The 27,158-nt window shown below is 35.4% G+C and overlaps 1 protein-coding gene across 4 annotated transcripts in view; it reads left to right on the forward strand.

The window, feature by feature from the left end:
- Nucleotides 1-27,158, forward strand: part of SCAF11 (SR-related CTD associated factor 11) — a 76,579-nt gene that overhangs the window by 16,442 nt on the left and 32,979 nt on the right. For 3 of the 4 annotated variants that reach the window (XM_035002815.1, XM_035002817.1, XM_035002818.1), the window contains exons 2-6: nt 3,651-3,704; nt 8,731-8,801; nt 11,472-11,553; nt 14,139-14,296; nt 24,534-24,611. In XM_035002815.1, coding sequence (XP_034858706.1) covers nt 11,493-11,553; nt 14,139-14,296; nt 24,534-24,611 — 297 coding nt within the window. In that variant the 5' untranslated portion in view covers nt 3,651-3,704; nt 8,731-8,801; nt 11,472-11,492. The remainder of the gene's footprint in view (nt 1-3,650; nt 3,705-8,730; nt 8,802-11,471; nt 11,554-14,138; nt 14,297-24,533; nt 24,612-27,158) is intronic. The other variant, XM_035002816.1, reaches the window with a different exon arrangement.

Genomic DNA, 27,158 nt, shown 5'->3' on the forward strand with positions numbered 1-27,158 from the left:
GCAATTAGGAGGCCCCTTTCCACTCCTTGGACAGAGATAGAGGGCTTTTCCTAGAGCTTTCTTTCTCTCTGCTGTTCCCAACAGCCACTTTTTGGGTTTCAGGTGCCATTAAGTCCAGGCTGGGGGCAAAACTGGATGGAAAAATTAGAAGCTCACTACCAGCCTGATAATATATCAGATTCTGGGCTCTTCCCCAATCCACCTGCTATTATTTACTTTCAAAATTTCAATTAGCTGCTCCATTTATTCTGTCTGGGTTTTATAGTTTCAGTCAGTGAGATTAACAAGGTGGAATGTGCTTACTCCATTTTACCCAGAACTAGAACTGCCCTGTTTACTTATTACCAATTTTAGAACATAATGGCAACTTGAATCTCCTTATTTCATTTAAATTTGGTTTGTCAATTACATTTTTTTTTAACATATCGTGATCCTGTGTGTAACAGTGCAAGCCCTATTGAGGAGATGATGCTACATTAAATGTAAAAGGAAATAGGAAAATTAATTTCTCTTTTAGAGCATAGTCTTCATGAAATCTAATTTTCCATAATTATATTACATTTGAAAAACTTGTTTTCCTATTTTCAGTTTAATCTGTGTGTTCTGCCTAAGGATTTCCAGTTCCCTTCACTTTGGAACTATTTTATTCTTTATTCATTCTAACCTTTTAAAAATGATTTGCTTCGGGGGTGCCTGGGTGTTCATTCGGTTCAGTATCTGCCTTTGGCACAGATCATGATCTCACGGTCCTGGGATTGAGCCCTGCGTTGGGCTCCCTGCTCATTGAGGAGTCTGCTTCTGTCTCCTCCTCTGCCCCCCCCCATGTTTGCACGCACTCTGTCAAATAAATGAAATCTTTAAAAAAAATAATTTGTTTCAGTAATTAGGTTATTGGTCATTGTAGAGTTTAGTATGAGGTGATATGCTTCATATTAGTGGACTCTTGGCTCTCACATGATGTTGCAGACACTGCACGAGAATTTTAGAGACGTTCTGAAGCATGTCTTCACTTCCTAGATTGATACGGGAAGCTGATTTTATTATAAGACTGATAAGTGTAGATGACGTCATCTTTTTTATTTTCAGTTTCCTTGGTAAACAACAAGATATAAGATTATTTGGTCATCAATGAATGGTGCTTGGGAAACAAGCTTTTTTTTGGTATAGGCCCAGAATGAAGGAATTGAATAAGAAAGATTCCCAGAAAATCCTGTTGTTGATCAGTTGCTAAGAAGCAACCAGATCACTGAAGATCTTATCAAAAACTAAATTAGAAAGTATTTCCAGGGACTGATGTGCAATAGTAACTGAAAGAAGAGCATGTGTCTTATCTGTTCAGGCTGCTATAACAAAATATCACAAACCACGTAGCTTAATAAGCAATGAAATTTATTTCTCAGAGTTCTGGTGGCAGGGTGGTTGGGTGAGGGCCCTCTTCCAGGTCACAGACTTTCCCTTGCATCCTCTTGTGGTGGAAGGGGCTTGGGATCTCTCTGTAGCCTCTTTTATAAGGCACTAATCCCATTCATGATGGTTCTACTTTTATGATTTAAGCACTTTCCAAAGGCCCCACTTACACTATCACATATTCAGCATTTTAGCATGTGAATTTTGGGGGATGCAAACATTCAGACCATAACAGCATGTGAATGAGTTCACTAAAGCTGAAATTGATTGAAAGTCTTCTCCATTTCAGTTTTACTCTTGGTTGTAGTTATAAAGTTGGGGTGAAATTGAAACTCTTGGTAGAAATGAAAATTCTGTTGCTGTTTTTGTAAATACATACCATAATTTGCTGGCTCTTCGTTGTACTTTTTTTTTTTTTTAAAGATTTTATTTATTTGATAGAGCACAGGTAGGTAGAGCGGCAGACAGAGGGGCAGGCAGAGGGAGAGGAGAAGCAGGCTCCTTGTTGAGCAGAGAGCCTGATGTGGGCTCGATCCCTGGACTGTGGATCATGACTTGAGCCGAAGGCAGACACTTAACAGACTGAGCCACCTAGGCACCCCTTCATTGTACTTTCTGATTAAGAATTTTATTTTTAACTGAAAAAATGTGATGTTGAAAAAATATATAATTGTGATCATGAATAAAGAGAAATTGATGTGTTAAAGGGACAAACATTTTGTTTACTATAAAAAGACCTATTAGTTATTTAAAAAAAAATTTTTTTAAGTAGGCTTCACCCAATGGGGCTTGAGCTCACCGCCCTGAGATTAAGACCTGAGCTGAGATCAAGAGTTGGACACTTAACTGACTGAGCCACCCAGGTGCCCTGATTATTATTATTTTTTTTTCTAAAGATTTTATTTATTTGACAGAGAGAGTGCACAAGCAGGGGGAGTGGCAGAGGGAGAGGGTGAAGCAGGCTCCCCGCTGAGCAGGGAGCCCAATGCGGGGCTTGATCCCTGGACCCTGGGATCATGACCTGAGCAGAAGGCAGGTGCTTAACCGACTGAGCCACCCAGGCACCCTGCCCCAATTATTTTTTTAAATGTATGGTGTTCAGTTGGACAATCAGTATACTCAGATAATTATATGGAATGTACTATTTTATAAAACTTGTTGAAAGAGAAAAGATACTTCTCTTTTACCAGTGTGTATGTCCAGCCATTATCTGAAAACCTTTTTTGGAGGTTAAGCCTTTATGGTGTGGGGTCAGGCACAGTGTTATCTTTTATGTTTTTCCAGTGGTCATTTCCATATAGGAAGTCTAACATAGCAAGCACATGAACTTACCTATGTGCTCTGATTTGCATGTATCCTTCCTTTGTTTTGAAAATTAAAATTCTCACTATCATGTTTGAATTGGTAATTCCAGTTCTGTGTCCTTTAAAGATGGAAATGCTGCAGTGGTACAGAATGGTCAGGGGTTAGAAAAATACGTTTTTAATCCCTTTGGTCTCAGTTGGGAAGCCTTTTTTACAAATGTACATATGTTGCAAGGATTTGGTGCTTATTATATGCTCCTGTTACATCTTGTGCTTACCCCCATCATAGCACTTGCTATACTGTACTATATTGTAATTGTTGATTTTTGTTTTTGTTTTGTGTATCAGTGCATAAGGCCTAATGGTACCTAGAAAATAGGGGCACTGGCTAAATATTTATTAAATGAATAAATACAGGCTGTAGCAAGGTAGGGAATCTGGTATAGGGCCTATTTGAATAAAGAGAGAGAAAGAGAAAAGTGCCTATTGGTTAAGCATACTAAAGGTCTGGAGTTCAGGAAGTAATTTAAATTCTAGTAGTTGTTGAATTCCTGTATCTTTTTCTAAATTGTCTTCTTAGGTGATATGACCAGTCTATTTGTTGGGGTAGATTTTTTTCTAATTCTCTGTTACTTTGTTTTCAATTGGTTTTTTCCAATATGCTGAAATGTGACTTCTTGTGCTTCTCTCACTAAACAAAATGTTTTCGTTTTTCTTTGCCTCCATTACCTGTGTGTATTTTCATAGTTGAAGGCATATATTTAACTGTGTCAAAATGTCTTACATTCTAAATAAATTGTATTCACTGTTTAAGGCCTTCTGGAATAAATCATTCTTTATATTTAACTGTTCTCTTTTATTCTGAACCCAAGATAAATAGGGTAGCAGCTGGGTGAAAGTGAAGTAAAATGGGACTAATTTTCATAATTCCCTCCCCAGAATAGTTTGATGGAAAACTGATTACGTGACTGTTCCACCTGAAGAATCTTAAAGGTAAGAGGGCTTGTGAATATTTGTATAGTTAGGAAAAACTTAAAAATGACACTCGTAGGTACTACCTTGGAAATTGTGGTTATAGCTTCACTTAACTATGACCTCTTCTTTTTTGCTGGAGTTGCCATATTAAAACCATTTAGTGTTTTATCTCTTACACATATATAAAGTAGGAAATAGGATGCAAAAATCCTAGGACTATTTTCTTTTGAGACCTAGATTTTGTCTTGCTTCAACATTTTTGTTTCCAGATAAATAGGAATCTTGATAAATACTGTCAGTGTAGAATAAAGAACATATTTATCCTTACATAAGATCTGTTTGAAAAGCTATTTGACAATTTAAATTCTGTGAACTCTTTCCTCCTCACATTCTTTATGTGGATATTCTTTGAAATACAGGAGTTTTTAAAATAATGAAAATCCCTTCTTAGTGAGAGTCATACAGATTTACAGTCTTACATCCTATGATATACCGAAGATCCTTTTGGGGTGGGGTGGTGTTCATGTGTTTGTGCCTGTGTGTTAGCTGTTGGGTACTTCTTTTGTGCTAGTCTTGTGCTAAGCACTTAAAAAGGATTATGTGATTATGTAATTTAGTCTTCATAATGACTGAAGTGGTTGCTACATTTATCTCCATTTGATAGATGAGGAAACAGGCTTAAAGAGGTTAAGGTCACACAGTTAGTAAGTGGCAGATTAGTTGTGGTTTGAACCTGGACAGTTTTTTCTAAAACCTGTGCTTAAAGGGACATTCCTGTCTCTATACTGGTATTAAAGCTCCAGCAACAAACATGCAGGTGAGGGATATTTTAAACAAAAACATGTTAGAATAGCCCAGTTGAAGCAAAGAAGTCTACTTACAAACTCTAATAAAATTGTTGTACAGGTAGAAAAAAAAATTTGGGAGCATTTTGTAAGGGATTTAAAAATCAACACTGGTAGAGCAGGACTGAGTTGATTATGTAGCAGAGAGGCTGGAAAGGAAATAATTATTAAGCTGAAGGAGTTAATTGCCTTAACCTTACTCTGAAGTGAATTAATTGAAGGCACTAGAGCAAATACCCGTGATAGTTTAAGCCAGATTGATAAAATAAATGTAGATAAATCAACAAAATCACATAGCCTTCAGGGGTGTTTTAAAAGGAACTCAAGGACAACATTGTAGAACCATTGACTCAGATGTGTAATAAGTTAACTGTTGGGCCAGAGTACAGGTTGAATATAGATGTAGAGATGCCTATACTTTAGAAAGCTTGAAGAGCCCTCTGCAGTGAGAGACTAAGCCACATCTGCAAACTTTTTCTGGAAGGGGCCAGGTCGTAGATACTTTAGGCTTTGCAGAATATATGGTTTCTGTCACAGTTATTTTTTATTCGCCGTTGTTGTGCAAAAGAAGCCATAGGCAAAATCTAAAGGAATGAGCATGGCTGTGCTTCAGCAAAACTTTATTTACAGAAAAACTCGGCCAGTTTTTTGACCACTGGCCTATAATAGTGCATGCTATCCCTCCCTGGACATCAATAAAAAATAGCCTCACTATGGTTTCTTCAAGTGAAAATAACATTCTTAATGGGAGGATCAAATTTTTAATAGATAATTGGGAGGCAGTTAATGGCTTTATTTAAGACTGGGATTGAGATGAAAGATCCTGCATTTAATAGTAATGGTTATTGGGGCGCCTGGGTGGCTCAGTTGGTTAAGCGACTGCCTTCGGCTCAGGTCATGATCCTGGAGTCCCGGGATCCGAGTCCCGCATCAGGCTCCCTGCTCGGCAGGGAGTCTGCTTCACCCTCTGACCCTCCTCCCTCTCATGCTGTCTGTCTCTCATTCTCTCTCTCCAAAATAAATAAATAAAATCTTAAAAAAAAAATAGTAATGGTTTTTAACATTTGAGTGTTTATTACTGCAAGACAATGTCATAAGCACAGGTTTGCCTGAAACCAGTGCCCAAGTCATTAATCACTGAAATATACCACTCAGAGTACCTTACTGAATGCCCCCTTTTTTTTAATTGAATTTTTTGGACAGGGGATTGAATTTGGGGACCTGTTTATCTTGGATAGAGGATTGGAAATAAAGGAGAAAGAAGAATAGATTATTTGAGAGTGGTTCTGGGAGTCACTGGCTTCTCTGAAGACCTTAGCCATGTGAATCAAAATAGTATTTAGCATCTTCAAGAAATATGCTTTGTCCTGGCATAAGTATGCCCAACATAGGGACAGCTCTTACTTTTTCCCAGTATCCCTTTTATTCAGCCCTGGCTCCCATTTATCATATCTGTGCCCTTTTATGATAGATTCTATAATGGCAGGATTGGGTTTGAGAGTGGGGTGGGAAATAGAGCTAAACTTCCTCATGGGCTTTCGTATGTCTTCTATTTTTGTACCCAAAGGATCTAACTACTCTTTTGACAGAATATTAGTAGACTTGATCAATTTACTTGTTACTCAGAAGTGTTGATTTGTGTTTTTTCAGTCCTATGTTTGCCTTTGTCTCACTTCTGTCTAGGGAAAACAAAGAAATTGGGCAGTCAACACTTTCATTACCCTTCCCTATTTTTCTGTTCTTACTAGCACGAGTAATAATAATAGGGGCACCTGGATGGCTCAGTTGCTTGAGCTGTCGGCTCTTAATTTCGGCTCAGGTCATGATCTCAGGATCCCGGGACCAAGCCCCATGTCAGGTTCTGTGCTCAGCAGAGTCTGCTTGAGGATTCTCTCTCCCTCTCCAGCTGCACACCCCCCCTACCCCCCTCCTGTGCGTGCTTGGGCACTAGCTCTCTCAAAAAATAAATCTTTAGGAAAAAATAATAATGATAATAACAGCTACTTACTGCATGGCAGTGCAGCTGCGATTTGACTGTAGGTCTAAGTCTTAACTAGGATGTTTGTATCTTTAGATACCGTGGACTTGCTTGAAGGACAGTAGGAGGAAGCAAGGAGAGTGAGGTTTGAAGTGAACTGGATGTAGATGGAAGGAAACAGGCTTTGGAAGAGAAAAGGATGGAGAGAAGGGAAGGATAGGAATTTTAAATGGAGCTGGCCAAGGCTAAAATGTTTAGTTTCTGTTAGTGGGAACCTCTGGTCCCTTCTCTGATTCCTTGAAGCTTAAGGTGCTTCAGCAACTACTACAATAGGAAATACATTGCTAGTGTCTTAGGTGTAACTTGAAACAATTTTCTTTATATCCTGGAACTGTGCTGTCCAGCATAGTAACCAGTAACCACATTGGATTACTTAAATTTAAATTAATTAAAACCTAAATCGAAAAATTTTGTTCCTCAGTTGTACTAGCCACATTTCAGGTGCTTGATAGAACTAGCTCCCTGTCGGGCAGTCCTGATTTAGAGAACTGAACTATTTTCTACACTATTGTTACTTGAATGCACTATAATGGCTGGCCTGGGATTCTCATTTCCATGTATTCCAGGGTTTGTGTGGGAGAATGAGTTCTGAATTCTGAAAACTGATTGATACTAGTGCTCTTTTTTTTTTTATTCCACATCTAAAAGTTGATGCTTTTATGATAAATAAAATTTTTAAATTAGGTCATTCTTCCCAAACTTTTTTTTTTTTTTTAAGATTTTATTTTTGACAGAGAGAGGAGACAGAGAGATCCCAGGACCCTGGGATCATGACCTGAGCTGAAAGCAGACGCTTAACCATCTGAGCTACCCAGGTGCCCCTGAAACTGTTTTTATGGACATATTTGGAATAGTATTTCTAATATATAACAGAAGCAATATATAATGAAATAAAAAGGGCAGCTTGGAAGATATAAGTGCTTTAAGATCATTATGTTAGGGATAAAAGACTTAAAAGATGCTTTAGCTTGGAAAGGTGGAGCCTGGGAAGAGATATTAAAGACTGAAATTGGGAAATTAAAGTCCTTTGAAAAGTAAACAGAATTAACTTAAAATCAAGAGTGAACAACCATTCTTTGAGATTCATTTGAGGTAAACCAAAATTAAAAGAAAATTCTGTTTGATTTATAGATAATTAATATACAGAACTTGGTCAAACTATTAAGGAGTCTAGGTAGAATATGATATGATTAAGAGTCATTAATAGTTAATATCATGAAATCAAGTTATATCTAACTTCTTGGGTAACAACAAGGAGGGATAGTCCTGCCCACCCACAGCTTCTCTCTTAAGTTTTTTTTATTGACCACAAATTATTGGCTTAGGACCATGCATCTGTATTGTATTCCTTTGCTTCTGTTACTGGAAATTTAAAGCAAAACTGGTATTAAAAACCATGAGTCCTTAGGTTAAAAATTGGCATCTAGGCAGATACAACAAATAAATATGAGCAAGTTCTGACTATAAGTTGTTGAACTGAAAGTTGTGACTTTTATCTAGTGAAATGCTAAAACCCTATCATTTTGAATGAATAAACTGGTAATGTAGCATAATTGGTTTAATTAGATGGCCGCAGTTAATACATGATGCATTCAAGAAGAAGCGCACAACTTCTAAGGATTTGGAGCACTTAGTTTTTTAAGCAGATTTCTCACAGGGAAGGGAGTCTGTAAATTGATTGAGGCTTCTTAGTTTCTCAGTGATAAACTATTGCTTATGTACTTCATTGCATGAGTTAAAATAGGGCAGTATTTACTGTAAATGTTAATTATAGATTATAGTTTATATGTTAATATAAAATATGAAAACAGCCTAGAATATCCAATAGGACATAAGTTATTTAGCTACATAAAGGAATAGGATATTGCATGTTTTGAGGACTTCCTAGATTTTTAAAATATTGTATTTTCAAATTGACATTTTATCACGTTTAATTAACTCAAATATTTTTTACTCTTAGATACTTAGGATACTGGGGGAGTTGGTATGGTATGAATTTATGAATTTCACCACATAAAGATTACACTCAATTATAGATCATACCAGGAGCACAGTATGCCTTCAAAATCAACTTGGGAAGTTGCCTAGAGCAGTGTTTCTCAGGCTTTAACATAGGTATTAATCATGTCCAGATCTTGATAAAATGCAGATTATTCACTAGGTCTGGAGTGGTGGCTGAGGTATCCTGCATTTGTAACAAGTTCCCAAGTGATACTGATACTGTCCTTCTGAGTGAATATCAAGTAATCTGTGATTGTTTGAATATTTTTAAAGTAATCTTCTGTATCAGTAATTCCATTATTGTAGTTGCTCAGATCAGAATACTTTGGAATTATTCTGGAGTCTTGCTCTCTAACACATACCTCACATTCAGTCTTTCTGCAAATCCTGATGGCTGTATTTTGAAAATAGCTGGAATTTGATTCCTTTTCATCACCATTGCTACTACTCAGGTACAAGCCGCTGTCATCTCCTTCCCTAGATGATCAGTCGACTTTCTTTTTCCTTTGCCTCCTCCTCTGCTTAAAATCTGCTACTGGCCCATGTCACTCAGAGAAGCAGCCAGTGTGTCTGTTTACCTTAGCCCTTAAGGTGTTGCAGGATCTCATTACCTCTCTGTCCTCATTTACTACTTTTCATCTCTTTCATTCTATTCTAACCACACTTGTCTCCTTGTTTTTCCTTGCACATATCAGACACACTCTCTTTTCTGCCTTTGGACTTTATATTTGCTGTTCTTTTCTGCCTCAAATGCAGGTCCTCTAGGTATTCACATAATTCTCTCCCTTGATTGTTTCTGATTGCCATTTCAAATTTCACTTTATCAGAAAGGCTTTCCCTAAATATTCTGTGTGAAATAACACCTTCTCCATAATTGTATGTTTATTTTATAATTGCATTGTTTTATTTTTCTCAACTTCTCAACATACTAGATGTTTTAGTGTGTTTATTGTATCTCCCCTGCTAGAATGTAGTCAGGAATTTCTGTCTTGTTCAATGCTATACTTAAAGCATTGCCTAATAGTATACCTATGGCACTCAGTGAATCTTTGAATTAAAAAAAAAAAGCAAGCCCAGGAGGAAGTCATTGGGCCTCTGCTTGAATACCTTCATCGATAGGTTTTTCTACACCTCCCTTCAGAACAGCCCATTCCATTTGAAGGTAACTGCTAACCTTCTCCTTAAGCTTTCTGTTCTTCCAGGCTAAACATTCTTACTACTTTACCTTTTTGCATATGAGATGGTTTCCAAGGCTGTCACCAGTTTAGTCATCTTCCCTGGACAGTCATCATTTTGTTGTTTGTCCCTGAATAAAATAGCACCAGAACTAAAACAAATGTTGCAAATGTAGGCTGAAGGGGAAGTTTTCCTTTGTTTTTGACAGTCTGCTTTTATTAAGGCAGACTGTGATTAAATTAACTTTTTAATTTTTTTTTTTTTTAAGATTTTATTTATTTGACAGAGACACAGCGAGAGAGGGAACACAAGCAGGGGGAGGGGAGAGGGAGAAGCAGGCTCTCCGCTGAGCAGGGAGCCCGATGTGGGGCTCAATCCCAGAACCCTGGGATCATGACCTGAGCCGAAGGCAGACGCTTAACACCTGGCCACCCAGGCGCCCCTAAATTAACTTTTTAAAGTAACTCTAATCCTTACCGATTTTGACTTTTTAAACCACTAAAACCTTTAAGTCTATGTGCTACTAAGTTTCTTCTGCTTTACAGTTGGTTTTTGAACCAAAGTGTGAGTCTTTGCATTTCTCCTTGTTTAGCCTAAAAGAATTTTCCTGGGCAATACATACCTTTAATGTAGAAACTAGTATGTTTAAATTATTGAAGAAACTAATAGAAAAATTACTTCATATAAATACGGGAGAATTATAACTGATGAAATTGGGGATTTCTTGTGCTGAGATACTCCAAAATGTTTTTGAACAGCTCATTGCAATCATATGTCTTGCATCAGTTCAAGAAAGAATTGAGTTAACTTAAAAAATAATTTTACCTCATAAACTTACTCCCCTTGACTAACAAATTCATTTCCTTTCCTACATTTCTTGTTTTGCCTCTTGTAATCATTTTCTTAGTCCTCAAGGCCAGAGTAATCTTTGACTCCTTCCCTGTATTTAGTCATCATATCTCAGAAATTCTTAATTTCTTGCTTTTTTATTCACTTCATAGCCAATTACTCTAGCTATGCAAATCTCTCTGCTTCTAATCTCTCCCTGCTATAATCCATTTCTGTGCTTTGCTGACAGATCATTCTTTTAAAAGATTCATTTATATTACTTTTATCATTTCAGTCTTCTTCAGAGGAATCTCTAAGATTGGGTCTAAACTTCTCAATCATTGGAGATCCATTTGTAATCTTTCCCTACTTGATTTACATTATTTTGCGTATTGCTTTCCTTACCCATTACTATAGTCTTCCAGATGAACTTCTTAGCATATATCCCTCCTCAGTACACATTCTCTCTCTCTCTCTCTCATACTTTTACTCTTCTTGTTGTTGTCAGATTGGCCTAGTTAAATGCTATTTTATTACTTTAGACTATGTTGCCCCTTAAATGCCTTAAGCTCAACACACATAACCTATCACCTTCAATGAAAACTTCAGTTCAAATTGATCTCTTTTCCCTAAGCTCCAATTATATTTATGCCTGTACCACAAAAGCTATCATTTAGTCTTTGTTGCTTAATATTTACACAAGGTTTTTCCTTTCAGTAAGACTGCTTGATGACAAGGAGTATAAAAGAGTACTGGATTATCCATAAAATTTACTGGCTTGGCTTGTACTATGTTCTTTTATGTGTAAAATAATTTCTTACAGTTCTGGGTTTTTGTTTTTCATTGATACTGGGAGAACGCAAACATAAAATTTCTCTATTGTAATTCATCCTATAGGAAACCCTTTTTCAAGGAGAAATGAAGAAGAAAACTATATATACCCTAAATGTGGGAGATCAGGAGTATGAAGATATGGAAGGTAACTTTTTTATAAAGCTTGTGTGTTCTTAGTGTTTCTAAACTGTTCATTTGTGTACATTTCAAAATTCACAAAGAGTTTTTTGTTTTCACTTATTTTCATTGGTCTTAAATTCTGAAATAAGCTGCCTGAATATATGCTATATTTACACTGAAGAAGTGTATACATTTTTTCCCCTCCTCCCATGTCTTATTTTTGATTGATTGAGGTTTTTGGTTTGCTTGAACTCTTTCTTTTTAAATTTTTATTCCCTACTGGTTTATGAATATACTAATCTGTTTTTGTTGTTGTAATTTTCCGTTTTGGGTTTTTAAAATAGTTGGCATTGATCTTTTCTCTGCTTCTAAAGTTAATATTTTAATATTCACTGCTAACAGTAAAGAACCTTAGAACACTTTAACTCTGATCATCCTGCTCTTCATAGGTTATAGTCATCCATTATTTTTTTTTTTTGAAACACCACAGATTAGTCGATATTTTAACATAGATAGTATTTGGGGGGATTTCTTCTCCATTTCTTTTTTTCTTAAAGATTTTATTATTTGAGAAAGGGAGAATGAGCATGGGATGGAGAGGGTCAGAGGGAGAAGCAGACTCCCTGCTGAGCAGAGAGCCTGATGCGGGACTCGATCCCAGGACTCCAGGATCATGACCTGAGCTGAAGGCAGTCGCTTTACCAACTGAGCCACCCAGGTGCCCCCCATTTCTTTTTTTCTTCCTGAAAAAAGCTTTAAGTTCTTTAGTGAAAGTCTATTAGGGGTAAATTCTTAAGTTTTTGTTTTTATTTTATCCTCTTCAAAACTATTCAAAGATAGATTTACAATTCTGGGTTGATAGGTTTTTGTTTTGTTTTGTTTTGTTTCTCTCTTAGCACTGTGGAGATATTATTTAACTATTTTTCTGGTTTTTTTTTTGCTGTCAAGAAATCTCTTTTCAGCCTAATTGTCAATCCCTTAGAGATGATCTGTCTTTTCCCTCATTTTTCTTTTTAGATCTTATTTTTATCTTTGATGTCTTTGACATTGTACAGATCTGCTGCATTGTTTCTGGCATGGATTATTTTCATTTCTCTTGGTTACCATACCTTGTATGTCCTTTATCTTTTGGATCTTTTTTGTTTGTTTTGTTTTCTCATTTCTCAGCCATTACTGCTTTAACTGTTGCATATTCTTTATTCTCTTCTTCTGGGCTTCAATTAGTATGTTAGACTTTGTTCTGATCTCATTTCCCACTCTGCTTTCTCAGGTTACATCTCCTTGTATGTCTCTTAAAGTCTAGATAGTTTTCTCAGATCTCTCTTCCAGTTCACAAATACTCTTTTCTTCTGGGTCTAATATGCTGTTTAATCATTCTATGTTGTATTTGCAAATTCTGATATTTGAAGCTGGTGGGCATCTAAATATATTGAGAGTAAGTATAATATATAAAATGCAAAAAAATAAATCTAAATAAATTCTTGTTTCTGCTGATTCTTACTCAAGGTAACTTATTTTCTTAGGTTTGGCAATGTTTGATTATGAACTCATATTTGATCAATTTAATCTGTAGAATTCTGAGGGCCTACCTAAGGGATGTTTTCCTTCAGAGGATTTGTATTTGCTTTTTCCTGAACCCATGCTTTACTTTAGCCGTGTTGGGGGTCTTGACCTAATATGGAAGTCTCTTAGGATCAGTTATCCTACCTGGGTTGGTTGTAAGTCTCTAGATGTGAACCCTAATAAGAACGTTTGCTCCCAGGACAATCCCCACTTTTTCATTTGCTTGGTGTATATTGTTCGCGTTTCAGCTGACAATTTCTTTATTTTTGTTTCATTTTACGTTGAATTTTGGAGTTTCTTTTATTTACTTTTGAGCCCACAGTACATATTCTTGTATGGTGGTTATATTGCTGGTGGGCATTTAAATTAGTACAAACCCTAAGGGATAAAATTTGACAGTATCTATTCAAACTACAGCTGTACATACATGTTGATCTAGCAATTCCTGTTTTAGGAATTTATCCTATAGATAGCTATTAAAAATATGAAATGACAGTTTTTCATTGTAGCCTTGTTTGAAAGAGCCAAAGATTGAAAACAAGTGAATGTCCATCAATAAGTTAAAACAAAAAAATGCTGACTAGTGTGTATAGTGTTTTAGTATTTGTGTAAAGAAGGAGCTTTAAAAGGATATGTTTTAAGAGTTGCTTCTGCACCAAAAATCTTTGGAAGAACACAGAAGAAACTTAATAGTTGTTACTTGTTGCATTCAGTGGGACTAGATGGATGGCAGTAGATTTGAGTGGGAGATTTGTCACTATAACCTTTTTTTTACTTTAAAATTTTTGAACCATCTGATTATTACTTAAAATTAATTCCATAAAAAAATTCTTTTTACTTCCCCATTAAAAATGTAAATTAGAAAAAAAATTAAAAAATGTAAATTAGTAAATGTTGGGATATTGTGCTCAAGATGTTTGTTACATTGTAAGATTTAATTACTTTGTAATAGGGGAGCCCTTTAGAATATCTAGTTCATGATACTGCCACAAACATGTCATTTGGTCTGGAAAACTTGAAAGCATATATGGCTGCTTTACTTTATAGGTGAAGAAAACAAAGATAATACTGCTACCACTGGTCTGTTGTACAGTGAAGCTGACAGATGTCCAATATGTCTTAATTGCCTGTTAGAGAAAGAAGTTGGTTTTCCAGAAAGCTGTAATCATGTCTTCTGCATGACCTGTATTCTTAAATGGGCAGAGGTGAGTCTGACAATAAATTAAATATTATTGTATTTTAATTCCCTAGCATGGTATCATGCCACCTATAGAGTTGATAATACCTTTTATAAATAACATGTTTTCCCCTTACTGTGGACAAATCTCCCTGTATTATTCAAATTCTGTCAGTACACTTTCTTCTAGTTTTTTTTACACATCTTTTTTGTTCTTCTATAGTTAAAAAATTTTAAGTGCGTATCTTAAAAAACAAAACAAAACCTGGGGCACCTGGGTGGCTCAGTCGGGTAAGCGTCTGCCTTTGGCTCAGGTTATGATCTCAGGGTCCTGGGATCGAGCCCCATGTCAGGCTCCCTGCTCAGCGGGGAGTCTACTTCTCCCTCTTCCTCTGCCTGCGTTCACTCTCTCTCTCTGTGTGTGTGTCAAATAAATAAATAAAATCTTAAAAAAAAAACAAAACAAAACCTTATAGGAATAACAGATTTTGGGGGGGGTGGTAAAAATGCAGTAATTCATCTTTGGTATACTTAACCCTCTTGGGATAATATCTGCTTACTACTAATAACACCTTCTGTCTGTTTTGTGTTTTATATTTTTCAGAGAATTTTTACATAGATTATTTGATTTTTTCTTGTATCAGCCTTGTGGAATAACAAGAGCAGATGTAGTAGTGTTCTTGAATTTTACAGATGAGGAGCTTGGACTTTGTGTTCTAGAACTTAACAAGATTTCATAGCTTAAAGAGGCAGAAGTAAATTTAGAACTGCCATTTTCTAATTCTTATTTTTAATGTAGTATGATAATTTCACAGTCCAAGTTAATGATATTACTGAGTTTCTTTATAGGTTGTAAGTGATTAAGAAAAGGATATTTTGGACTTTTAATGTATTATGTTGACTTAGTTCAGGCCAAATAGATCATGGTACTGGTACATTGAATCACTGAATACGCATTATAAGCCCTATTGTTATGAATTGTGAAATAAAAAAATTCATTGTCATATGAATCATGCTGTATTTTTCTGAGTTAGTAGTCTTTCAGTGTGTAAAAATGAATAAAGGAGATAAATCACAAAAATATTTTTTCAACAGTAGCTGCATTCAAATTGATGTCTTTAAGCACATTGGAATTAATTGCTTCTTACAAAATTGGGGCTTTCAAAGTTCTGTGTTTTACTTATATTTTCATTAATAGTGTAGAAAGGAGAATATAACTGTATACTGATGATGCTGTGGCTGAGTTCTGGAAGGAGGAAAAAAGATTTGTTATACCAATCAAATTCATAGCAGTATACTTGGAAACAGTTCTAATTAGATTAAGGCCTAAACTGGTCTTGGCAAGAAGGGACTAAGGAGAGGTAAAAATGTATTTTGGGAAAAAATATGTTGAGTTTAATTTAATTATTTAATATAATTATAAATCTCCATGTGTTTGCAGGAGCATTGACTAATGAATGCATATTTTTCTCTGCCACCCATTTAAAGATTTCATCTGTGTTGAATTTAATGCACCTTGGTTTGCTTCATGATTAAATATTTTAAAAATAGAGATTTTGCTTCCAGTAGAGAAGCAACATTAGATGGGTAGAAGGTTCAATTCAGTGCTTTTATAAGATTGTATTTAGTGATCACATAATTGTAAGGTTCAGCAGCATAGTCTGAGTATGTGCTTTTCTCTGAAATTAGAATATATAAAATAGACATGATTCTCCATTGTTATGCTCTACATGCACCTTCAGCATAATCATACACTTTATCATGGTGTACATCCTCCAAGTTTCTCTAGGGTATATATCTAGAAGTAGAACTACTAGTAGGTTGTGGACTATGCACATTTTCTACTCAGTTCTAAACTTACCTGTTTTTAACTCGTTGAATATATTTTTTTTAAGATTTTATTTATTTGAGAGAGAGAGTGTGGGAGTGTGGGGGGAAAGGGCAGAGGGAGAGGGAGAATCCCAAGCAAACTCCCCACTGAGCGCAGAGCCTAATGGGGGGCTCAATCTCAGGAGCCTGAGATCATGACCTGAGCCAAAATCAAGAGTCTGACGCTTTACCGATGGAGCCACCCAGGTGCCCCTGAATATTTTTTTTTAAGTTGAAATACTTGATAACATATATAGTATTGCAGTCAACACCTTTCTTGCATGTAATATTTTCTCTTTTGTGTTACTCCTTTGGATATAAATCTTTATTGAAGCCAAACTGCTTTTGAAAGAAAGTAGGGGGACAAGGGGTATTGTGGTATTGTTTAAACAAAAGTGATTAACCTTGAAAGCAGAGAATAACCAGAGAGTATTCTGAATTATTTCATTGTCCCTAATCAGGATAGCAGCCATCATTAAATTGAGCAGTAACAAGAGCACAATCCAATAAATTGTTCATATAAATAATAAATGAATATTGGTTAACAAAATCACTTCGGCTTTGAATTAAATTTTCCGTTTGAATCTTTTATTGGTATGATAAAAATTGGATGTGTTTTGAAGCATATATGTGCTTTGACAAATAGAATCAGATTTCAGATTCACTGGTGGTTTTTCTTCATGGCCATTAGTTGTTAAACTCGGTCCTCTCATTTTCCTTAGCTGCCTTCTGTTTTCTAAAGAGGGGCATGCAGTTTACTTTGGATTTCATGGTTAGGATATACCTGTCTGTATTTAGAGGCTCCTAACCAGCCAGGCCTTATTCTAAGGCTTTTAAAAATATTCTTTCATTTAAATCACTGTTAGTGTTTATTTAATATTCAAGACAAGGATTCTGAACTCTAATTTGAATTGCTAAATACTTAAAGGAAATAGCCTGAAATTAAAATAATTTTAAAAAATTGATCCATAGTTTAAAATTTTACCAGTGTTCACTTTTAGTAGGAAGGTAGAAATCAAAGTGAGATTTATAGTGGTTAGAAATCTACATAATAAGAAAACAGTATAAAATGTGTTGCGAATCATCTTCCTAGCTTATGTGTCTTTCAGAAATGCAGCTGAGCTATCTGAGATTTGTCCTCCAGGTTCATTGAAATAGGATTCAGAATGGATATCAAGAACCAAAAAGAAGTACTTATTTATTTACTTTCACCTTAATATTTTAGGCATTGAAGAAATTCTCCTCTGTAAGAAACAAGTAAACTTACGGTATAGAGTAGCGTAGTGTATTTATATCAGACACCCTCCTGAAATTTTTCATGCTCCTAAAATATCTATATCCAAAGTCAAAGTTAGTTTTAATCTTTTCAAGCTCTAAAATTTTGGTTCTCTGGTTATTTAAAACAAAAGCCATGTAAGGCCTTTCAAGTGATCAAGTAACTGAGCTTTAGTCTGTTGGTATTTTATACAATTTGCCTTCCCCAGGGCAGAAAGATTCAGGATAATGGAACCTATGGTGGCCTTCATGGCCCATAACCTAATTACCTTGGGGACACTAGAACAGATTAAGCATGTCTACTATGACTATGTTTATTTTTTTATTTTTTTATTTTTTAAAGATTTTATTTATTTATTTGAGAGAGAGAGAATGAGAGACAGAAAGCAGGAGAGGGAGGAGGGTCAGAGGGAGAAGCAGACTCCCCGCCGAGCAGGGAGCCCGATGCGGGACTCGATCCCGGGACTCCAGGATCATGACCTGAGCCGAAGGCAGTCGCTTAACCGACTGAGCCACCCAGGCGCCCCGACTATGACTATGTTTAATTTCAAGAAACTCTTGCATGGTAGGCCTGTTGGTTTGTGAAATAATAATGATGATGATGTAGAAATAGAATATTAAATTAAGCAGTAATTAACACTTAAGGAAAGTTGAAATTTTTATTAATTTAAAGCATTAATATTAGAGCTGAGAATCTAAAACTAAACAAAGAAGACCTTTGAATGGCTGAAATATGCACAGAGCAATACACTATAAAGTTTATCAGCCACTCAAAAAGTTATTTTACCAAATTTATCCACCTATATTTTTACCTATATTACCTATATATATTTTACCTATATTATACCTATACAGTCTAAACATATTGACAGTTTTTACTTTGCCTATAAGTTTAACCTTGATCCTCTGAGTTTGCACATTTTATTATTTTTAAATTTTATTTATTTATTTGAGACAGAGAGAGAGCACGAGCAGGGAGGAGGGGCAGAGGGAGAGGGAGAAGCAGGCTCCCTACCGAGCAGGGAGCTCGACAACTTGGGGCTGGATCCCAGGACCCTGAGATCATGACCTGAGCCGAAGGCAGCTGCTTACCAGTTCAGCCAACCAGGCGCCCCCTGAGTTTGCACATTTTAAAGTAGATATTTAGAAAGGTGAAGGCTAGAGAAGCATGACACACAGCTGTAGTAGTGACAGCTGATCCATAAATGTGATTCCCTATAGACAATAAGATACTACTTCCACACACAAACATGCAGGTTGAGAAAATAGGATTTATGATTTGGCAGATTGCCAAGAAGTGGTTAAAATTTTGGCCCTAAAAGGGTTAAAGTTTAAAGCCTTGGAAGCATTTTATGTTTGAAGTATTTAAGAGATTATTTTATTTAAAGGGACACACATGTGATCAGGAGGTTCTGATATCCCCTAGGATTTTCTGTCTTTAAGGTAATATAAAATATTTCCCATATCTTTTACATAACTTTTTAAATGTGATTAACTTTCCTGCTGTAAGCAAATTATTCTCCTTCAATTTATTTACCTCAGTCCTCCATTTCATATCAAATGCTGATAGCTTCAGTTTGAGAAAGTAAGGTTAAATCAGATTTGGACAGCTGGCGAAGGTATGTTTTCTCTTCTGAGACTAGAAATGAAGAGGGTCTTACTATGATGAGTACAGTTCTTGAAGAAGTCAAACGACAGTGTTCAATGCAGACAGGTGAGGAATATATTTTTAATTGATACATACCAAAAAATCAGAATATGACTAGTTGACTTATATGTTGACTACTGATGTGTTTTATGTACAGATGTTCTTTTATGCATTGAATAGAAATTTACACATTCTGGTGATGAGAATACCTTTCAAAGCTGTATATTGTCTGGATTTCTTCAGTTTTTCCTGGAATTTTAATTTTTATTTATTCCTGAACTAAACTAAACCTCTCTGTTATGTAGTTCTCTGTGAACAAGAATTTAAACATCTGTGGAGCAATACTATTAGTTCTTATATTTAAAACTTTGTAAAGCATTGTCAAATACATTATTTCATTTAATTATTACAACTTGTGCAAGAGGTGATTCAGGACTCTATCATCATCCTTAAAATAAGAGAGGTTGCTAGTTCTGGGTCCTTCAGAACTTGAATTTGTGACTATAATTATTCCAAATCCCCTGTTGTTTTCACCTCATGGATTAATCCTTTGGTAAAACCTTTGGTAGAACAAAGAGTATTTTTACATTTTTACATTGTGAACCACTCATTATTTAAAGTGAACACTCATTATCTAAAGCATAAATGTCATAGATTTTTATTTAATACTGTTTTTACCAGTTAGGTAAAGTAAGGCGTATTCCCATATAGCCTAGTTTTAAATGTCAGAATTTTTAAATGATTTGTGTAGGTAGTTAAGGAATTTACTGTTTTTATTTAATTAACTATTAAATGTAAAAAGAAACTAGAATTAAAAGTAATTCTTACCCAACTGTTGTTATCTTCAAGAACAAGAAAGGGTTCCCTTTGAGTAGTTAGATAAAATGCTTTCTTAGTGTTAATTTTATCACTGACAGTCATTTGTTCTTTAGGAATATATTCTTGAAAGCTGTTAGAAAGAACCACAGTTTTACTAATGTGGATTGACAAGGACTGTCTTGAACTGGTTAAGTGTGATAGGGAACATGTAGTCTGTCTGACTACAGGTGAACACTGTCTTTGGAGGTGTCTAGGCTAGGTATCTTAGAACCATCAACAAGGAAAATAGGTTCTTGTGAATAGATTTTTAAAGTAAGCCTCTAATGGTATGCATTCCTAAATCCTTTTTATTTACTTTTGAACTGTAGTTTTATATAATGTGCTCTATTTGTTAGCAGGAAAGATAAATGTTCTAGAGATTCCCATGAGCAGACAAACCTACTTGTAAATATAGGTACTGAGATTTAGTCTTTAAGCACTTACCTTTAACACTTGCTTCTCTCTCTCTAGGAGGGGCTATCTGTAGGCAGCCTTTGTGATTGAGGATAGAGCAGCAACAGGAAGCAAGAAATATTAGAAATCAAGAATCCTGAATTCCAAATAAGGAAGGTTTCCTGTTCTTACATTTAAATATGGGTTTGTCTGAGCTGGGAATTTACAACGCTTCAGAATACTAGGGTATGTTTTACTGAAATCATTAGGAAGATTTTTTTATTTCTATCAAAATTGCCTCCTTCACTGATACAACCTTAGTACAGAGCTTTCACAATAAAATTATGCTCTGTTTTTTAATACACATTACATTGTAAAGCAGTGATCAGATTCTATTAATTTTGTAGCTCTATCAAGTTGAATGGTGATATTTAACTACCTTGATTATGAAACTAAATTAGATACTTCACAGATTATTGAAATGAAAGTCATTGGCTTAAATTGGTGATTAATTGAAGAGTATTTTTTATGTATATAAGGAATCAAAATGGTGAATAATCAAGGGGTATTTATTTTTGTTATATAAAAGGAAAACAAAATTTGTGATAATTTTCTTCAAAACTAAAATTCCATTTTTAAGCACAATAAGTATGTTAGTTCAAAATTTTCTACATTAGTTTTAAATGTGCATTTTTAAAACCACACAACTGAAAACTAAATCAGCTATATTAGTAACACAAACCATGAAAACTAAGATTAAAATATCTGACATTTTCTGAATGGATATCTGTTGGATATAAGGGTGAAGTTACCCTTGGGAATGCTTTAAAATTAGGCCAATGTAAACCATTTTTAAAACCCTATTTGTAAAACTTTCTAGTAAAGGCATTTGATCATCACGTTATGTGTAATTTTATGCATTAATACCTGTTAATGATGGTGTCTTTGAACTTTGCCATGTGTACTTTTCTTATAGTATACATTAACAAAAAATTAGTGATCTACTTAATTTTTTAAAAATCTGTTTTGATTTCTTTTGTATTCTTCTTTAGTCAATCTTAATTTATTGAAGTATGTTATGAAGACTTAACTCGGATAACCGAATTTCTTTTCTGTTTCCCCTTTGAAATGTTTTGTTAAACTGTTCTGAGGTCAGAATTGGATATCATCATTTCTAAGTAGCCATAGCAAAGATACTTTGTCTACTATAGGTAGCTTGTTTTCTGACCTATGCTTTCCTTAACTGGGGAGGATAACTTGGTTTCAGCATTTTTTCTGATGGCTGAGCCTGAGCTAAAGAAAATCTATTAACTTATTTTCTAGTACTAACTAGATTTAGAAAATGTAAGTATATACAAATTGTTGATAACAGATAACAGTGGTTTTCCGACTATTTTTGTTGTTGTTGTTGTTTTGTTTTTGTAAGAGCAGTGGAGCCTTTTCTTCAAATGAAACCTTAAATCTGTGGCAATTTTGTTTAAGGAGAAGAGAACAAAACCAAAATCTTACTCAGAACCCTATTATTTGAAACCAATCAAAATGGAATGGCTCAGGTTCAGACTGTCAGTTTTCAAGACAGGAGTGCCATTTAGCTGGTGTTAAACGAGGAAATTTCATAAGGAAGAAAATACAGTTATGTAATTTCAGCGTTTTTGAAAGATTCGATGCACCTAATATAGAGTAAATTTCTTGAACACAGTGGCTTTCTTTCTTTGTTCCATCTTAGTGTTACAAATTGAAATAGATAAAATGAAATATTTTAGTTTCCATATATGTCATGAACTTTGCAAATTCCAACAAAAAATCATTAAGAACTCCTGTCTCTCACGTGCATGTATACATTATATGGTAGGTTGTCTTTTTGTTAATGAACTAAGCTTTTTTTGTTTTTGTTTGTGCAGTGAAGTTAGTTGATATTTAGAAGATTTTACACAATGCTTAGTATATGCCATACACTCTTCTAAGATTAATTCCATTAATTCCCATAAGAACCTTAGAGAGAGGTTCTATTATCTGCATATTCACAGATGAGGTAACTGAGACACACAAAGTCTATAACTTGCTCAGGGTTACTTATCAGGGCAAGATAGGAAAGTAGACAGTAAATTCAGAGCTTCCGTACATCTTTGTTAATCGTTTTTTAAAAAACATGGATAGAAACAAAGCTTTCATCTGCCCTTGTTTTACCTTTTTTTGAATGTTTATCTGAATTTACCTTTAAAATAGAAATAAGTATATTCTGAAACTTTAGTTATTTATAGGAACTTGAAAGTTTTTTTTTTTAAATAAAAAAATTTTTTTTTCTTAACTAGAGAGAGAGTCAGAGAGAGGGAGGGGCAGGAGGGAGAGAAAATCTTAAGCAGGCTCAACACCCAGCGTGAAGCCTGACACGGGGCTTGACCCCACAACCCTGAGGTCCTGACCTGAGTTGGGCGCTTAACCAACTGAGCCACCCGGGCGCCCTGAAAATTTTTACTTTTAAATATTATTTTGAATTATAAATATATTAATACAACTTCTAGTTTAAGAAATTTCATACAGTAAATGCTAATATGGTAAACAACAATCACATAGTTGAATTCCTTGAACTAGAATTACTATTTGCAGTGCATTACTAAAATAGACGTGGACAGCTTTGTCACTACTTGTTGCAAAGCTTCTTAAGGTCAAGTTTTCTGTAAGGGAAGTAATAGCATCCTAAATCCATAGTACTTGGAAGTAAGCTGAGCTGGCTTCTACCAGTCTGAACTGATTGAATGCAGTAAGGTCACATTTCCTAATTCAGATGTGGGTAAAGCATTTTATCAAGGCCTACTTAACAGGAAAAGAAAAACTACTTTTTAGAGTAGTAAAAAGTAACTCAATTTATATTTTGGCAGCTCCCAAAGTGATTCACAGGCTTTGTGAAAATGTATTCTATGATCAAAGGCTCATATAGTCTGATCTACTGTGCTTGTATAAGCATATCTTGATACGTTCCAAAGTCCAGAGAGGCAAAAATGACAACATTTTTCACTAGAGAATATTCATTTATCAAATTCCATTACTATCTTGTGGGACTGTTGCTATTCATTGTTAAAATCCTGTTTTACTTTTATAACCGTAAGTACTAATAATATCACCTTTTGGTATTTTTATATGGTACAGAATCTTCCCTCCTACTCTAATGGGCAACATACTCCATATTAAATTATTTAAATAATATAAACCTATTCCTATACAAATATTTAAATACTCTAATCACAGAAACTCCTATAGTTGATATGTATTTATTTTGAAAGTATAGGAAATAATTTTATCAAAGTAAAGTTCATTTAGAATCAGAGTGATCAAAGGACAGTTTTCCTTAATCTATAAAAACGCATACAATTCAATTTTAAAAAGGCCAGAAACCTAATAAAAAAGTTAGGCTAAGGGCATGAATAAAGAATTTTAAAAAAAGGAACTTTGAAAAGCTCTTAAAAATATGAAAATATGCCCAGTCTTACTTATATAAAAGGAAGTGTAAATTAAAACCCTTAAGCATACCATGCTATTAATTGAGAATGGGACCATTCAGAAATAATAATATAAACCAATTTAAGATAGATAATTAAGAGAAAAAATTCAGTTCAGCCTATGAATTAATATTACTTATATATTAAAAGATACACCATATATACGTATATGTGGTGGCTATCCCCTAAAGGATATATAGGAAACTACTTCTGGAGAAGTTATTGCTGGTATAACTGTTTATTCAAAAGAATTGATTTGGGGAGAAATATTAAGTCATAGAATATCAAAATCTGTATGGGACCTGTCCAAACCATTCTTTTGCAGCTGATCTACAGTTGCCCAAGTGCTTTAGGTCATAAGAGCTGTTGATTTTAGTGTAGTTCTCCTTTCAGTATACCAGTAGTTCTCAGCTGGGCAAGCAGGTCTAAGTGGTATTATCTTGATATCTTGATAATGGAGATTTTATCTCTCGTTGATTGTTGTAGTGCACTTATCTAGCATACAGTAGGTGCTTAATAAATGTCTGAATGAATTGAACAAATTTAAGACATTTATTACTCTGACATGGTATAGGTGGAAATTATTTTATCTTTGAAAGAAGAGAAATTATTTTTCTATTTCCTTTTCCAGTGGAAAACTTATTATAAATGCATTTGTTATAGTTTAATTTTGATCTATTCTAAAGAAACATTTGTGAAGTTATAATTTGCTAATCATTTTTCAGATACTGGCTTCATGTCCTGTTGACCGAAAACCATTTCAGGCAGTGTTTAAATTGAGTGCATTGGAAGGTTGTGTTAAGGTAAGGCTTATGTTTTGCTTTGCAACATGAACTGTATAAACTGTATAAACTTGATTTTCCCTTAATAGATTGCCAGTTTGAGTATATTTATGAATTGTTCAACTTTAGGTTAAAATGTGATTATTATTCCTCTTCAGCATGGCAAGCCCAGACTTTTCTACAAGGCTACAAAAAGTCTGAACCTTTTTTTTTCTTTGCCCTCTTAAAGAAGACATATCCATGGTAATCACCTTATGATTTTCCACAAAATTACTTCTGATGCTCTAAAAGAAGTTTAACATTTAGTCTTAAATTGCAGGAGGTGCACATTTTTAGAATGTTCTTAGTGTGAGGACTTTTATATGTCAGAAACATTTACTAATTAATTGGATAGTGCTTTGAATACATTTTTCCATTGAAAAGGGGTTTGAAATGGAATATTAGATTAAAAGACCAACCCCACAAAAGCTTAAGTTTGAAATACCCAAAAATTGTTTTTCATGAAAAGCATTATTATGTTTGGAAGATTAAGCCAATAAAACTAAATATAGGGCGCCTGGGTGGCTCAGTTGGTTAAGCGACTGCCTTCGGCTCAGGTCATGATCCCAGGATCCTGGGATCGAGTCCCACATCGGGCTCCCGGCTCGGCAGGGAGCCTGCTTCTCCCTCTGACCCTCTCCTCTCTCATGCTGTTTCTCGCTCGCTCGCTCTCTAATAAATAAATAAATAAAATCTTTAAAAAAAAAAAAAAACTAAATATAAAATGGTATCTTTGTTTTGGGTCTCCTGGGTGGCTCACTTGTTAAGTGTCTGCCTTCGGCTCAGGTCATGATCCCATGGGCCTGGGATTAAGCCTCGCATCGGGCTCCCTGCTCAGCAGGAAGCCTGCTTCTCCCTCTCCCACTCCCCCTGCTTGTGTTCCCTCTCTTGCTCTCTCTGTCAAATAAATAAAATCTTAAAAAAAAATTGGTATTGGGGCGCCTGGGTGGCTCAGTCGGTAAGCGTCTGCCTTCGGCTCAGGTCATGATCCCAGGGTCCTGGGATCGAGCTCCACATTGGGCTCCCTGCTCAGCGGGGAGCCTTCTTCTCCCTCCCCCACTCCCCCTGCTTGTGTCTCTTCTCTCGCTGTGTCTCTCTCTGTCAAATAAATAAATAAAATCTTAAAAAAAAAAAATTGGTATCTTTGTTTTTAAATGCTGTTATTTGAAGGAAAATGAGCAATTGGGGAAGGATACAGGGATTTGTAGAGATCTTGAGAGAGACTTCTCACAGTTTCAGGGTTGTCATGGGCAGATGACTTTATTCTTTTATTGATAGAGAATAGAGAGCCCAGTTATGGACCCTCAACTCCATGGTCAAATAATCTTCGACAAAGCAGGAAAAATATGCAATGGAAAAAAGACAGTCTCTTCAATAAATGGTCCTGGGAAAATTGGACAGCTATATACAGAAGAATGAAACTCGACCATTCTCTAGCACCATACACAAAGATAAACTCAAAATGGATGAAAGACCTCAACGTGAGACAGGAATCCATCCAAATCCTAGAGGAGAACATAGGCGGTAACCTCTTTGACATCGGCCACAGCAACTTCTTTCAAGATACATCTCCAAAGGCTAGTGAAACAAAAGCAAAAATGAACTTTTGGGACTTCATCAAGATAAAAAGCTTCTGTACAGCAAAGGAAGTAGTCAACAAAACAAAGAGGCAATCCACAGAATGGAAGAAGATATTTGCAAATGACACTACAGATAAAGGGCTGGTATCCAATATCTATAAAGAACTTCTCAAACTCAACACCCAAAAAACAAATAAGTCAGAAAATGGGCAGAATACATGATGAGACACTTCTCAAAAGAAGACATGCAAATGGCTAACAGACACATGAAAAAATGTTCATCATCATTAGCCATTAGGGAAATTCACATCAGAACCACATTGAGACACCACCTTACACCAATTAGAATGGCAGAAATTGACAAGGCAAGAAACAACAAATGTTGGAGAGGTTGTGGAGAAAGGGGAACCCTCTTACACTGTTGGTGGGAATGCAAGTTGGTACAGCCACTTTGGAAAACAGTTGTGGAGGTGCCTCAAAAATAAAAATAGAGCTACCCTATGACCCAGCAATTGCACTCCTGGGTATTTACCCCAAAGACACAGATGTAGTGAAAAGAAGGGCCATATGCACCCCACTGTTCATAGCAGCAAGGTCCGCAATAGCCACACTGTGGAAAGAGCTGAGATGCCCTTCAACAGATGAATGGATAAAGAAGATGTGGTCCATCTATACAATGGAATATTACTCAGCCATCAGAAAGGATGAATGCCCAACTTTTACATCAACATGGAGGAGATTATGCTAAGTGAAATAAGTCAAGCAGAGAAAGTCAATTATCATATGGTATCACTTCTTTGTGGAACATAAGGAGTAGCATGGAGGACATTAGGAGAACGAAGGGAAAAATGAAGGAGGGAAATCGGAGGGAGAGACAAACCATGAGAGACTGTGGATTCTGAGAAACAAACTGAGGATTTTAGAGGGGAGGGGGTGGGGGGATGGGTTA

The sequence above is a fragment of the Mirounga leonina genome, unplaced genomic scaffold (assembly GCF_011800145.1).
Source record: "Mirounga leonina isolate KUSES-001 unplaced genomic scaffold, KU_Mleo_1.0 Mir_126, whole genome shotgun sequence".
Taxonomy (NCBI): Eukaryota; Metazoa; Chordata; class Mammalia; order Carnivora; family Phocidae; genus Mirounga; species Mirounga leonina.